This window comes from Oryzias latipes, chromosome 15, assembly GCF_053564925.1.
Source record: "Oryzias latipes strain Hd-rR chromosome 15, Olatipes_Hd-rR_3.1".
Classification (NCBI taxonomy): domain Eukaryota; kingdom Metazoa; phylum Chordata; class Actinopteri; order Beloniformes; family Adrianichthyidae; genus Oryzias; species Oryzias latipes.
In genome coordinates, this window is record NC_136251.1 from 20,439,248 (window position 1) to 20,454,515 (window position 15,268).

A 15,268-nucleotide genomic window follows, 5' to 3' on the forward strand; every position below is an offset into this window, starting at 1 on the left:
AAAAAAATATCATTTTGCATTTGTCATTATCCAGATGCGTCTCCTAAAGATGCATTGATATCGGCAAAAATGTAGATTTTTTCTTCTTCACCATTTGTATCCACAGCAACACGTAAAGAATAGGCCTGAACAATAAATCGCAAATTTATCGTTATCGCGATATCAAGCTGTGCAATATGCATATTGCAAAAGTTGGTGACAATTGTAATAAATGGTTACCTTAAATGTGCCTAAACAATCTTATAGCAGCTTGAGGTAGTTAATGATTCAAATAACATTTGACCAATCGGATGGACCCCTTTGAAGTTAGATGCCCGCCTCCTATGTAGACAAGTATCATTTGGATTTTAATTTAAGTTATGTTGACTTTAATTTAAATGAAACTGTTTCAGTGAAATGGAACTGATGTATATAGATGTTCTGCTATTTTTCATGTCGCAAGTTATATCGTCATTGCAATATTGATCGTTAATATCGCATATCGCAAGTTTTCCTCAAATCGTGCAGCCCGATTATAGAATAAGTCTCTTTGTGCCATTTTTTAGTACAAATAAAAAGACTTATCTTATAAATAATGAAATAATATAGATTTTGCTTCTGTTTAATTATTATTTACCAGACCCAAAGACTACCAGTTGAATCAGTCCGAGAATGTCTGTTTTGGGAATGTATGTTTTGGTCCACTTTTAGTTAGATTACACTATGAACAGTAGACAAAATAACGGTATACATTTTTTTTTACCAATAAAAGTGGAGGTTTCTTTCTAACTGAGACTTTTATTTGAAGATTGAATCAGTATGTTTTATCCAAATGAGTAAATCCAATGTTTTCTAATTTTGACCAGGGTTGCAATGCATCACATACAGGTCGTGTGAATCTTTAATGACACATATGGCCTACATTTAAAATTAAGTTAGTTGTTCCACCTAAGACTTAAAACAATATCAGTTATTGTTGTACAGAGGGAAATGTTCTCCAATAAAAGTAAGTGGACATTTGGAAGGGTAGGATGCATCTCATCGTTTCTGAAGTCAACTAAGCAATTTAAAGAGCAAAGCTTGAATGTTTTCCTTTTCCTCATAGCTTGTCACTTTATCTGCTCGCAGGGCTTTGAGATTTCACTGTAGAGGCGGAGGTGTGGGAGTTACTTGTACTAAAGCTCACGGATTTATTGGCAAAGTTGTTCTAACTCTGTTACCAATAAAAGATTATCACGGTTATTTAAAGCTCTTCCGGGAGGGGAAAGAGGCGGGTATCGAGGGGAGGGAAAGGTGTAGCTATGCCCTCTTAGCTGTGCTCCAGAGAATAGCCAGCGTGCGTCTTCAAACCAGATGTGCAATCCATTGACATTATGTAACTTCCTCAGTCACTCAGCTCAGACAAATGTTGATGGGATTACTTTGGAATCTTTTTACATTTTTCTCTCTGATACTTAATCAAGTCTAAGTCTTGGCAGGTCATATATACGCACTTACCCCAAAACATTAGTTCATTCAGATGCCTTCAGCACCCACCCCCCAGGAAATGATATGTGCACATAGTGATGATTTTTTAAATTCTGTCGCTTGATTTGTGGCCTGTCAGATTTTCCCACAGAGAAGAGAATGTTGCATAGTTTCTTAGTTATCTTTTGTGTGAAACTGATTATGTATTATGTTAAAAGTTCAAGAAAGTAATCTTTACAACTGTCTTGATACAAACACTTCACATTCTACATCTTTGTGATTTATAACAGGATAAGAACAGGCACAAAATTACTCCTGTCTTTTTTTTATATATATTTTATGCCATTTGCTGTTCTTTTGCTTCCATTTATTTTTTATTTTTGAACGTTTCGATTATGATGTCTGGAATCAATAACATTGTACAGACTGCTGCGGCTGTGAGAGGATATGTAGTCTATGTTTGCTGCATTTCTTCATGATGCTGCAGTCCATCAAAATGGAAAAGTTGCTCCTTCTCATTTATGCTACACTTTGGTTGCCAAAGTATTTGCTTATCTGCCTTAGTATGTTTTTGAATTCAAGTTTGTAATCCAAAGAGTCTAACTTGATGTCGGCCCACCTTTATACTAAGAGACTGCAGATTGGAATTATATTAGTGTTTTGTGAGGTCGGACACTGGTGTTACATGAGAAGGTCAGACCAGCAGTCCGCTTAAATGAACCCCAAAGACATTCTTTCAGGTTAAAGTCATGACTCTGTTTAGGTCAAGTTCTTCCCTACCAAACTCGTTCATCCATCTCTTCACGGACCTTACTCTGTGCTGTAGTGTGCAGTCTAGTTGGATCAAGAGGTGTCCTTCACAAACTGGTCCTTCAAAGTTGGGATCTTGGAATTAACCAAAACATCTTGTTACGCTGAAGCATTCAGAGGTCCATTTCACCGATACTAAGCTCAGCTCCTGAAAACTCTCCCTCCACCAAACTTTGGACTTGGAATAATGAAGGTTGTGAAAAACTGTTATTCTGGAAACTTCAAAACCCAGATTTGCTCTTTAGATCATTAGATGGGAAAGCGTGATTCATCTCCCCTAAGAACGTGTTTCTACTGCGTCCAATGCTTCGGATTGCCCTTGATGGGATGCAGTTTTTAGATGCAGTTCCCTAGCCATTAGAGCAGGTTCTATCAAGCTCTCTTTGCACTGCTCTTATGCTTTGGAGGCCTGCACTGATCGACTGCAGAAAGTTGGCAATTTCTGTATATTATGCACCTCAGGATCTGCTGACCCGTCTGTCAGTTTACCTGGCCTACCCTGGCTGAGTTCCCAATCACTTGTTCTTCGTAACAGCCATTGAGTGTTGAATATTTTGAAGTGTGGAAATTTGAGGAGTGGATTTGTGGGTGGCTGTGGTGCTAAGGTAGAGCCTTTGACCTCTGATGGGAAGGTCACAGGTTCTGTTCCTGCCTTGCCTGCCCATGTGTAGTAGTGTCTTTGGGCAAGACACTGAACCCCACATTGCTACTGGTGGTTCCAGGAGGTTTTGTTCTTTCCACAGATGTATTGAGCTGGCATTGTGGGAGTGTGTGTGCAGGGCTGAACAGGACTTGTGACTGTAAAGTACTTTGGGCCTTAATCAAGGTAGAAAAGTGCTGTATAAGTTTACAGCTTTTTACTATTTGTGGAACAGGTGGTATTTATCGCAGTACATCGGAAGAATGTATTGTGTCTCGAGAGTCCATTATTTTCAATATGTTGGTAGAAGCAGGTTGCGTGTTGAGACTGCATGATTTTACACACCTGTTGACATGGAAGTCACTGGAAACCCAGAAATGAAATATCTGGATGGGTGAATAGCAATATCAAGTGGGATTAAGGAAGTTGTGAGTCTTTGAGGTTGAATTGTTGCCATCAAAACTTGTGTTGCTGTTTTAGATGACAAGACCGTGCTGCAGTTTCAATACTCTTTGACAGAATAGTTGGCATTGTGGCTTGGCTCTAGGTTTCAGGAATTCTTTGATATTTGTTGCTTTGTCTATGATAGTCATCTAAATGTTACCCATACTTTCCAATAATGAGATTTTGTGTTTTCCACAGATGTTTTGAATGAGAAATGCCTAGCCAATTGGACTCTGTTTTCTTCCTTTGTGTGGCATTTTTCAAACCTATCTGGAAAAATGTTTAAGCTGTGCCAGCGGAAAGCCCTGGGTCAGTAGGTTTACTTTCTTCTAAATGAAACTAAAATCTGGGCAACTCTTTTCCTGTAGCTGAAAAATCCAACCTTGTTGTTTTTTTTTTATTAAAGTTGTCACATGTTCCAGATTAGTACTGAGTGCTCGTTTTTTTTATTCCACAATCATTCGTCAGGAATAGAGAAAGCACAGACCCACACTACACTTCGAGTATGTGTGGATGTTCTACATCACAACTGCATTGCTCGTTTAGGCTTTTAATGTTTGCCAGATGTGCCCTGCTGGTTTTAAGGAACCATGCGCCCCCTAGTGGTTACAGATGGAACGCAGTTGAATTCTGTCCTTCACATCTGAATAATGAGACTTCGTCAGAGCTGAGCAGGAGCTGTGATGGATCTAATGGATCTCATTCTGTTTTACTTTTGTCTGTTTTTATAAGCTATCTCTAACTTGAACATCTTTTTTTCTTTCACACAATAATGAACTAACTCTCCTGTGTGGAATGTGGCATTTCTTTAGATGGTTTGTTAGGATTTCTGAAGAACAGAAGTGTTTCTCTTTTGTCATAAGTTTAGAATTCAGCCATCCTTGCATTTTTATTCCCTAACTTGATGTTTTTTTAAGGTTTTTGTTTGCATTTTCATTCACAGTCGAGACCTTCATGGTCAATTTTCTTATTTTTTGCCAGATGTTTTTAACGGTTACAGATCTGCTTTTTGAACGTGTCCATATGTAATCAGGATTTCCTTTGAGGTGCCAACGAATTAGCTAAAATAAATCTGAATCATTGTGTCCTGTCTGAAGCAGTAAATCTGTGTTAGGGGAGGGCTTTTACTGGAAGGGCTCAGTAGACTCTCTGCTCCTCAGCACAGTTAAACACTGTTGGGATTTTTATGTCTGTGTGCTTTGAATTCAGAGGGCCAGATGTGGCTGTAGAAATGTTTGTCCAACTGTGAAAATGTAAAAAAAAAAATATAAAGGCATAGCATGTAAATGTTACATTCCAAGGGTCATGAAATATTGGAGATTTCTAGTTGCATTTTCTGTTCCTGCAATTCGGATTCTTTGCTCATTTAAATGATCAGTCCAGAGCCATACTGTTTCCCTCTTATTTTTTTGCTTAGCATGATTTCAACTGTTGTAAACCCCATTCATGCCATATGTCACTAATTTGCATCACACCATATACTCCAGGATTCCATTTAATTTAGCATCATCACCTTGAATGGTGACAACACTGAAGAATTTTTTTTTTATAACTGTAAAAAAAAAAACAGACATGAAGAGGTTATTGTAAGCATGAAGAAATAAAGATTAGATAAAGATACTTTATTAATACCAGCTTTGGAAATTCAGTTGCTGCAGCAACCATGTTGGGCATTTTTGTACAATAATTTGAAAGGGTTTTTATGGAGCCCGTGACCTGACATGGGTAAAAAAATAATTAAAGCTTTCCCACGAAATAATATTTTGTTCCCACGGAATGATTAAATGGTTCTCTCAAAATATTTGTTTGTTTGAACGAAGAAGTGTTTAACATGAAGAAAATCCTAAAAGCTGCCTTTTTTGAACCAGAAGAAGTTACTCGTCGGGCAGCCTCTTTTCTGGCTAGCCCCAATTTTGTGGAAAATGAAGCAGATCTTCTCTTTTAGTTTTAGATATGCAAAGTTTCACTTTGCAAAATGTGTAATTACACTGCTTCCATTAAATCATTTATGCAAATAAACACAAACCAACTCACGTGATAAGTCATTCATAAACATGGATGTGAGCAATACTTGGATTTACAGCGAACACATTCTAATTTCTGTGTATATCTCATGACAATGCATGAAAGACACAGAGGATGTTTAGTGATCAGATTTATTTATTTTAAAAAGCTCTTCAAAAGCATTGGTAATCATGTGTCCATGTCTGGGTTCATTCACATGCCGGTACACACTCCTTCCTGCTGCAAAAGCCGCTTTCCGCCACTACATCCGTGTTTCTGTGACCAACATTAATTCAATAGGGGGTAAATAAAAACAAGAATCAAACTAGGGCATGAATTTTTATTATTAGTTACTGCAGAGCAGCAGTAGTTCATGAGATATTTGCCTCTGAATTGTGGACAAGACTGTTGGCGTGGATTAAGCCTTCCCTCATTTCCCATCATCCCTTTGTTTGCACTGTCTCCCGCTAGCCTACAGCCCCTCAAAAGTCACAACCCCATCCTAACATTAGTGGTGCAATACAAATAGCGAGCAATATAGGAGCAATCCAGCCTCACAGTTTGGAGGTAAGTGGCAGCTCAAACGAGAAAAACTAAATGTTGGTAACTTGTACGTCCCACTTACAAGCTTTTGCCAATGGGATTTTTTTTATCTGCTTCGGATTTAGAATGATTTGAATACAGAAATACTGATGTGCATTTTTATATATGTTTTTGAAAAAATGCCACAAGAACATGTTACAAAAAACAAAAACAGGATTTTCATGGAGTGGGTCTTTAAACAACGTAGAGATAAAAATGTTGTTTATTTTGACATGTTTTAACCGCTGATTTGTAGTCTTCCTTCCAAAATTGGCTGTCATGATGAAGCATGACTTCCAGCTGTTTGTGATGGGCGTGGCCCACTGCACAAACCTGCAAGGTCCCACACACACACATGATTTTTTTATCTATTGTAAACATTCCATTTAAAAGAAAATGGATGACACGACTATGTTTGAATCCACAGTAAATCAGCCGTGTGTCTACACTGTTAAAGAAGCTGTTTAACCAAACTAATCTTCAGGGATTTTCAGTCTTTTAGTAGTTAAGCCTCTGACACACAACAGACATTGATGCTTTCCACTTTGTATTTTGATTACATTCTTCACAAAGTTTCCTCACAACGGGAAAGTGGAATGTAAATGCACTTGAAAAGCCAAACATAATCAATGGATTTCAGCAGCTCCGTCATTGTTTGTGGACTGGGACTGTAAGTTTATGTTGCAATGATACTAACAACAGCATGGGCTTTCCTGGTGAATTTTTGTAAAAAAAAACTAAAGCCTGTTTTACTTAGCTGAAGCTGTCAAGTCAAGCAGTGACTTTAAATAGTCATTTGTTTTGTCAAGGAATTAAACCAACTTTGGAAGGAGTCAGAATTCTTAATATTTTTTTTATTTATTTTTTTAGCTTTTAGGGTGTTTTTAATGATTCATTTAATACCCTAACATTGATATATTTTGACTAATGTGGTTGATTGATGTATAATGACAATGACTTGTTAAAAATTACTTTTTTTTCTCTATTACTATTACTGTAATACTTAAAGATCTACAGCATTTGCACCTTAAAGTCCAGCAGCTGCTTCAGATTACTGAAGTCTTTTTTAATCATTAGCTGCTTACAACAGCTGGTGTTTGGTTTTACCTTTAAACCCATTGAAGTCGATGTTTTTTTGGGGGGGGGGAAATTAAATCAGTCAGATGTTCAGTTGAAAAAAGATAAACAGCTTGCGCCACTCATCCATTACAGAACGGGGGGAAAAATCCCAACTTGTAGTGGACTGTGATGGAAAAATCACATTACCGTTTGGACAGAAATGTTAAGGAAATATTTCTTAGTATATTTTTTCCACGCTTGCACAGTGTGTCTGAATACTGTCAGAGGACTACATCCAGGTGACTTTGTAATATTCACAAGTTGTCGCAACCACTAAAAGCGACACATTGAATGCACCAAGGTATCAACGTTTTCTTTGAGGGAGCCATTTGGTTTGGCTCTACACAGAAAAATCATTTGCTTGCTGGTTGCTTACCAACTTCAATACAATTCTAGAAAAAATCATGATGGTTATGCTTTTAAATGATTGATTAAAATGTTTTAACTTTAAAGTTCTTCAACATTGAGTTGTATTGATTTTTTTTTTATAACAATGTCTTTTTTCTTTTTGCAGATCCACATATCAAGGTGTGCGGGAAAAGAGAGAATGTGAGAGAAGCAAAAGACAGAATTATGTCTGTCCTTGACACAAAGGTACAATTAACACCTAATTAATTAATAGAAAAAAATCTACATGTCTGTTTTTTTTAATATTTACTTAGAGAAAAACCTTTTCTAATTAGTCATGTAACAGATTTCACACAGCAGCATAGAACACTTTTGTCTTCATCTTCTGAGGTACTTGCATCCTAAGCGTCTCTTGAAATTATGTGTGTGTTCAGGCTTCATTGCCATGGCAACACAGAAAAAACCCATACCTAGACAGTTGCAATGTAGCACCCCCTGGGGGCAGTAGCCATCCATGCAACCAAACTACCACACATGGAGGAGTTATGCACCGTTGGTTTTGTTTGTGTAGTTAGGCTCATCTGGTTTGGCAGACTTACAGCTCTCTGTATTTTGAAAGTCTGTATTATTATTTTGTGGTTACAGTAAAAGAAAATGGGTAATAGAGTTATCGTGGGGCAAAATTGTAATTTGATTGAAAAAAATACTGAAATACTTTAATTTTTAACTTTTTTCTTTCTATCAGCAGCCTATCTACGATTTATTTCCCGGTTAATACTTTCTCCTTCTTTTTTTCTTTTTAGAGCAACAGGGTGACTTTGAAGATGGACGTTTCCCATACAGAGCACTCCCATGTGATTGGCAAAGGTGGCAACAACATTAAGAGGGTGATGGAAGAGACGGGGTGCCACATCCATTTCCCAGACTCCAACAGGAACAACCAGGCAGAAAAAAGCAACCAGGTTGTTCATTTCTCTTTACAAATATTTTTTGTTTCTGAATCTCTGTAGAAATTTTCCTTCGTTTTGATTGTTAGATCGGCCTGTGCAGCCGTCCGATTCATGCCGTCCCATGGTCTCAGACTGGAAAGGTTGCAGAAAGTTGATTGAGTTGGCCGTTTTTGTTGGCCAGTACAGAGGAAGGCCCTGTTTTGCCTCAACTCTGTAGAAAAGCTGTTAGACTTTCTTTACGTTCATTAAAATATTGTGGAAAGAGTTCAAGGGGGGGGCATGCAGAGGTTTACATGTCAGCCGCTTCGTAAGGCACATCTGCTTTAAAGTACGGCCAAGTTCATTTTTATCCTTATCTCATTGTTAAGCAAAATGTTGTTTGACTCATCTGCAGCATAAAACTTCTTAATCCCCTGCACTTCATGAATTATTCAAGAGCAAAAGCGCTTTCGACCCGAACACCTTTTTGTCACAGCAATGTCTCCTCACGGTTTTCATCTTTTTTTTTCCTCTACTTTTGTGCAAATTTGCACAAGATTTCTAAGCAGTTGTTCATCTTGAACCAAGCCAAAACTAGCAAATTTATTTTCCATACATTTATTGTTAACAGGTGTCCATCGCAGGACAGCCAGGAGGGGTGGAGGCGGCTCGTGTAAAAATAAGGGTGAGTGGGAATTCTGCCAGTTTTTGCTTGAAAAGGAAACTCCACCCAGACTGTTGAGTAGATGACCTTCATTCCTTTTTAGACTTGTAAGTTTGTACTTTTGAACCTAAAGAAACACGGCACTGGCTTATTTCTTCTGACCAAAAAAACACACACACAAAAATACGTGTGTGACAACGTCAATTTTTGAGGTTACACACATTTTATTTCTCAATTTTATTTGGATTGCAGGTATTTATCCCTTTTATTTAACAGATTTATTTAACGCTTTTTTTTACAAACATTTTTAAACAATTCTTTTTTTTCCTGCTAACTTTAATTGCTGGTGAGCCAAGAATCATAACTTTTTTTTATCTTAATCCCTAAAAAGTAGCTCTAAATTTATAACTTGTGATGTGGTTAAAATGATATATTTAGACCGTAATAAGCCTATAGAACAGCAAAACCCTTGCATTTTAATCATCTGGGCTTTAGCGTGTGAGATCAATTTCTCAGCTAAGTCCTAGCTATCTCTTCAGCTGTTTAGCTGTTTTCAGCTGTGATTGGCCTGTATTCAGACACACTGTGCAAGCGTGAAAAAAATAGACTAAGAAACATTTCCTCAACATTTCTGTCCAAATTCTTACATTTTTTAGACAGTTGAACATTTTGAATGCCTGAAATGTATCACTTTTATTCATTCTAAGCAGTTATGAGCAATCCCTGACTTTGTGTCGGCACCTGCAATTCTAAGAGCAAAGTTACAGCAGTTATCCGTAATCTTCTGTAATTATGTGGCTTCTTTGGGTTCAGTTAAGTTGGTGTAATCCTCGGTTTCACACTACATCAGGGGTTTTTTGTGAATAGAAAGCAGCTCCTTGGGTTAATACTGTATGTGCAAACCTTAAAATGACTCAAACAAATTAAATCAAATCAGAAACATGCATGCTGTGTTTTTTTTCTATTGTGTAGATTTATAGGGAACTCTCAAAAATTAGATGGCTGTGAACAGATACCACCAAATAAATAACTGCCAGTTTGTTAGGAGAATCAGAAATTGCCAGGTTGTCGTAGAACAAAATTAATGCATCTCTCTAAGACTCCAACTACATTTAAATGCTGTGAAAAAGTTCATGAAGTAATCAAGACTAGCATTACAGTTCAAGTTTTAAAGATGACCAATGTTTTCTGCATGTATTTACATGCGAGCAAGCACAAAAACTGATGGAAATTCATGTTGGCCACACGTAATACATGCGGTGCCCTAATTATGTGCGAATGGTCGCTTCATTTAGAGATTCTTGTTTTGTCTGTTATGCTTGTCTTGTCCAGTTTCTCATTGGTTGGTCTAATCAACAGTTACATTGTGTGGATCCAGAAACATTCAAACCAAGCAGGGCATTTAGTTGCAAAGGTCACTTTTCGTAATTCACTACATTGTCATGGATTCACATCCTGCCTAGGACCGTCTAAAGTCTGCCAGAGACCATCTGGAAGATCCACAGGAGGATTAAGAGAATGTCATGTGATCAGATGAGACCAAAATGGAACTATTTGGTATAAAAAGCACTGTGTTTGCAGGGGAAATATTGCAGAGTTCAATCTTGAGAACACCATACTCTCTTTAAAGCACGGGGGTCGAAACTGTTTTTTTTTTCTGTAATGGTGACAGGGCAACTGATCCATGCAATGGAAAGAATGAATGGGGCCACATATATTTGTGTTTTTGGAGAAAAATAAATTGTTTAATCAGTGAGAGCATTGTGGATAAAATATGGCAAGATTTTCGTGCATAACAATGATCCCAATCACACCATCCCAGCAACCTCACACTATCCCAAATATAACTCAAACTCAAACTCAAACTTTATTTATTTATATAGCGCCTTTCATTTTGGTTAAAAACACAAAGCGCTTAACATAAAAACAGATAAAACAGTCATAAAAAATGAAAGTTGTTCAAAACAGAAAACAAAGGACAATCCCACAAAGAAGGTACCCCTCCCTCACCACCCCCCGCCCCCATCCCCACCCACCCAGTTACCCCAGTAGAACAGTGAACAGAAACAAATAACTGCAGTTGAAGAAAGTCTGGCTTGGTACTGATGTGAGGAAACGATATCATGGGGATCCATTCATTCCAAGGCCCAGCCGGACCACAGGGGCCATTACCACAGCGCCCGCCCAACACAGGGCAGCCCAGGGCCCCATCCATGGCTATTAGACCACAGAGTGGGACCCCAGCCCGCCCAACCAGAACGGGCACCACAGCAACGGCACGCCCTACAGGTCAAGCTGGTGGTGCCCAAGAACGATGGATCCCCCAGAGGAAACACTGGAGTAAAAAACATCAGAATAAAAAATAAAAATGATCATAAAATAACAACAATAAAAATAGAAAAAGATAAAAAATAAAATAAGATATAAGAATGTTAGTAATTAAAAAATAAAAAACGTCAGTGATTAAAACATAGCCTAAGTATCATTGGTAAAATAACAATAAAAAGAATTGCATATTAGAAACAAAGATAATAATAGTCTTTACAAGAAAATAAATAAATAGATAAATAAATATGTAAATAAATACCTCAATTAATAAATAGATGAATAATAAAAGACATAAGGAATGATCAAAGTCATATAAAAGCCAGACTAAAAAGGTGGGTCTTGAGCCCCTTCTTAAAAACCTCTACAGTCTCTGCGGCCCTGAGGTTCTCCGGCAGGCTGTTCCACAGGCGAGGACCATAATGGCAGAATGAAGCCTCACCATGTGTCTTGGTCCTTACCTTTGGGACAACTAAGAGGCCAGTGCCAGAGGACCTCAGGGTCCGCGAGGGTTCGTATTTTAAAATAATATCATTTAAATAAGAGGGCCCAAGACCATAAAAACATTTATAAACCATTAAAAGAACTTTAAAATCAATCCTGAAACGCACAGGGAGCCAATGCAGCGATTTTAACCCAGGAGCATACATAAAAACATTTTAAGGTGGGCACCCAAAAGTCCATGTTGCCTCTTGAGAAGATCTGCATGGAAGAATGGGCCATAATAGCATTAAACCTGCTGAACCTGTACAAAATGTTTGACATCTGTTATTCCCAACCAGATAACATTAAAAAGTACTGAGGGAGCCTTTGTTATTGGCCAAATACATTTTTTATATTCTCTCATCTTTTTAAGTGGGATGACTTGCAGAATCAGTGACAAATCATTTTCCCTTCTCTATGTGCATAATACCCTGTATTTTTATTCCTAGGTTTATTCCTACGACTACTATATTTTAAAGATTGTAGACACTTGTTGCAGTGGAGGAATTTACACATGCTCACAGCTGCAAAGCAACAGTTTAGCCAAGCACATGCTGCCCACCTGGTATGAAGCAGACCTCACAGTGAAAGGTGATTTATCTTGAACAACATGTCGTTTTATTGAAGGTGAATTATGTCTTAATTTTAAAGACCCACTCCAATGAAAATCTGGTTTTTAACATGTTCTTTGGGTATTTTCCTCATGATGGAGGAAATAGCTCAAGAAAATCAAGATAAAATTTTTGTTTCTCTGTATTTCTTGAGTCAAATTCAAATCGTGGCGCAAATGAGAAGATGTTGTTTGAAAAGCCTGTAGGAGTGACGCAGATGATGCAGTGGGCACGCCACAGGCTCCCTGCTCTGCTCCACTTGCAGACAAACAGATCAGTCCACGTATTTGCTTTCCTCGTCCGAGCTGGCATCTGGCCAAAAACTGAATGGTTGGAGAGCTCCAATATCGGTTGCCATTTTTGTTTTGCATGGAAATGTTAGCTTAGGGTTGTGAGAGGCTGTAAGATAGTGGGAGAGAGTGTAAACAAAGGCATGATGGAAGTCAGGCCAGGCCAGGCTGCCCACAACTCAGAGGTCAACTAGGAACTACTGCTGCTCTGCAGAAAGTGTCCTGAAAAACAACAGATTTTTTTTTAATTTTGGCTAAAAACTGCATAATTATCCTTAAAAGAAGCTTTTGAAATAAATTAAATGACGACTTTAACAAGAAAAAAGGAGGCACAGTTAATTTTTATTTAAATATTTTAGCATGTAATTATTGTTCTTCATTCTTTTGACACCTTATATTACACTCCTTTATTCTACATAAAGTCGCCAACATAAAAAAAACTCCCATCTAGTGGGTTCACACTCGTATTCATAGAAAGTAAATGAAAGTCAAATCAACTGATCTAAACCTTTACGTCATGATCATTGACTAATATTTTTGTTTTTTCAAATAGTATAAGACAAAATTATTATTATTGTAATTATTAAAACGAACCTTAGCTTTTAAGCTAGTTTACAACAAAGAAAATCTTTTAAAAATATATTGATTTAAATATATAAAATCAAGCCTTGCATTTTTTAGACTTTGTGGGGTCTTCTTGTCCTTATGTTGATATGTCTTTACATTTAAAGTGAATTATGTTTAGCATAAAAAAGAAATAAAGTCAAATTACTGCTTCCCAAATGTTATATTATATTCATATTCATATGTCCAACTTTTTCCCCCTCATTTGTACTCTCTAAAAAACAACTTTCTTAAATAACATCTCCTTAATACTGTGTTTGTTATTTAGAACATTTTGACATTAGGATTTATAGGCACAGAAGTGATAAAAGTAACTTACATATGACCAGAAATAAAGTCCCAGTTGGGTTAGTAATGCAGGTATTGATCTGTTCATGCTCAGACATCATGTCAGTGGCCTTACAAGTTCTACTGTAACTTCAAACCTGTTGGGGTGGGCATATGTTTTAGTCTCTAGCAAGCCCTGTGCTCAGATGATGGATTCTTTGGGGATTTCTCCAAATATTCAGAGGTGGAGCCGCCAGGCAGGCAATGAAAGGTCTGCCTAGTTACTTTACCTCAAAGAAATGTTCATCTTTCTTCATCTCTCACTGTTTTGTTAGGAAAACTGGAGCCTTTAAACACTTTTTTGATTAAATACATGTGAAACTACTATTTGCCAGGAAGTTTAAAAAAAAAAACTGAAGTCAGCTCTGCCATAAAAATCAGTCTATTCTTCATTCAGCACCCAGCTCTTGCCCTCTCTTACATTTTCCTCTGTGCTGACCTAAATTTGCCAATCCCTCGGAGAACAAGTACAGAAACGTGATATAAATGTAAGGCCAAGCGCATATGGGACTGATCACGGATGCATTTCTTTGGTCAGAGCAATTCATGCTGCTTGCCCTTCAGTGGCAGCCAAAATTATAGTGGCGTCCCGCCCGAGAGTCCGTGTTTAGATAGAGCTGCGTCTGAGCGTTTTCATTTATTAGTGTGTGTGTGGACATACCCATTTCGCTTTTGTGTGTGTGGATATCTGCCTGCGTGTTTTTCCTGCTCGCACGCACAACCATGAGCACGCATGAGTTGAGGCCTTCCTGTCCGCATCTGTTATGTTTTGAATGGAAGCTTTGATTCAGAAATAAAAACCGATGCCTGATGGTTGTTATTGAGCGGCTCAGAATGAATTTGTGCAAATCACCAGGCCAAAAAAAAAAAACAGAAATATTTCAGCACCGAAGCCACAATGCTAAGTGGATACTGTCCACTAAAGCAGTCCACTAAACGGTTCCACTAAAGTTCACAGTAGCATATTTCATGTTAGAAAAATGTTCTCTCATTGTTGTACATTGAATTTATTTAGGCTGACAGAATTGCATGGCACCTTTTTTTTTTCTCCAAAAAAAGCTGTTTTGTCAAGCTGTCAGCTTTAGTGTGTCTACATCTCTGAGGAAATCACTGTTTAATGTTTTAATTTAAGTCCAAATAATTCTCAACATATCTGTATAAGAGCAAAGGTAAACATATATCGTGTTCCTTATCGCAGCCAAAGGAGTAAAGTAAGGTAATCAACTGTCCTTAAGTGCAGTTTTTTTATATGCCCTCTTTTTTTTTAGTTTCTCCTTATTTTCTTTATAAACTCTTTCATGCTGCTTATCCCATGTTTCCATATTGCAGGAACTGCTGCCTCTTGTGCTGTCCTTTGAGCTTCCAGCCATCATGCAGGCCGACCCCAGCTCCCCCACGGTGCAGCACATCTCTCAGACCTACAACCTCACCGTTTCCTTCAAACCCCCAACACGTCTCTACAGGGCCACCGGTGTAGTTCGGGGCTCCCAGAACAACACCAATGCTGTCAAGGTGAGCAGACTCCTCATTTAAACATATTGTCTAAAAATTGTCTGGCATTTTTATTCTACATTCAAACAAAAATACAAGTATACACCTTGTGCGTCAGAAGATTCAAACCC

General features: G+C 37.8%; 1 protein-coding gene across 1 annotated transcript in view; it reads left to right on the top strand.

Annotated features, from left to right (window-relative positions):
* The window catches only part of bicc1a (BicC family RNA binding protein 1a), a 66,393-nt gene that overhangs the window by 29,886 nt on the left and 21,239 nt on the right, over positions 1 to 15,268 (top strand). Inside the window, exons 4-7 of the mRNA XM_011484364.3 lie at positions 7,560 to 7,639; positions 8,197 to 8,355; positions 8,954 to 9,007; positions 14,976 to 15,158. Of these exons, the coding sequence (XP_011482666.1) occupies positions 7,560 to 7,639; positions 8,197 to 8,355; positions 8,954 to 9,007; positions 14,976 to 15,158 (476 nt within the window). The remainder of the gene's footprint in view (positions 1 to 7,559; positions 7,640 to 8,196; positions 8,356 to 8,953; positions 9,008 to 14,975; positions 15,159 to 15,268) is intronic.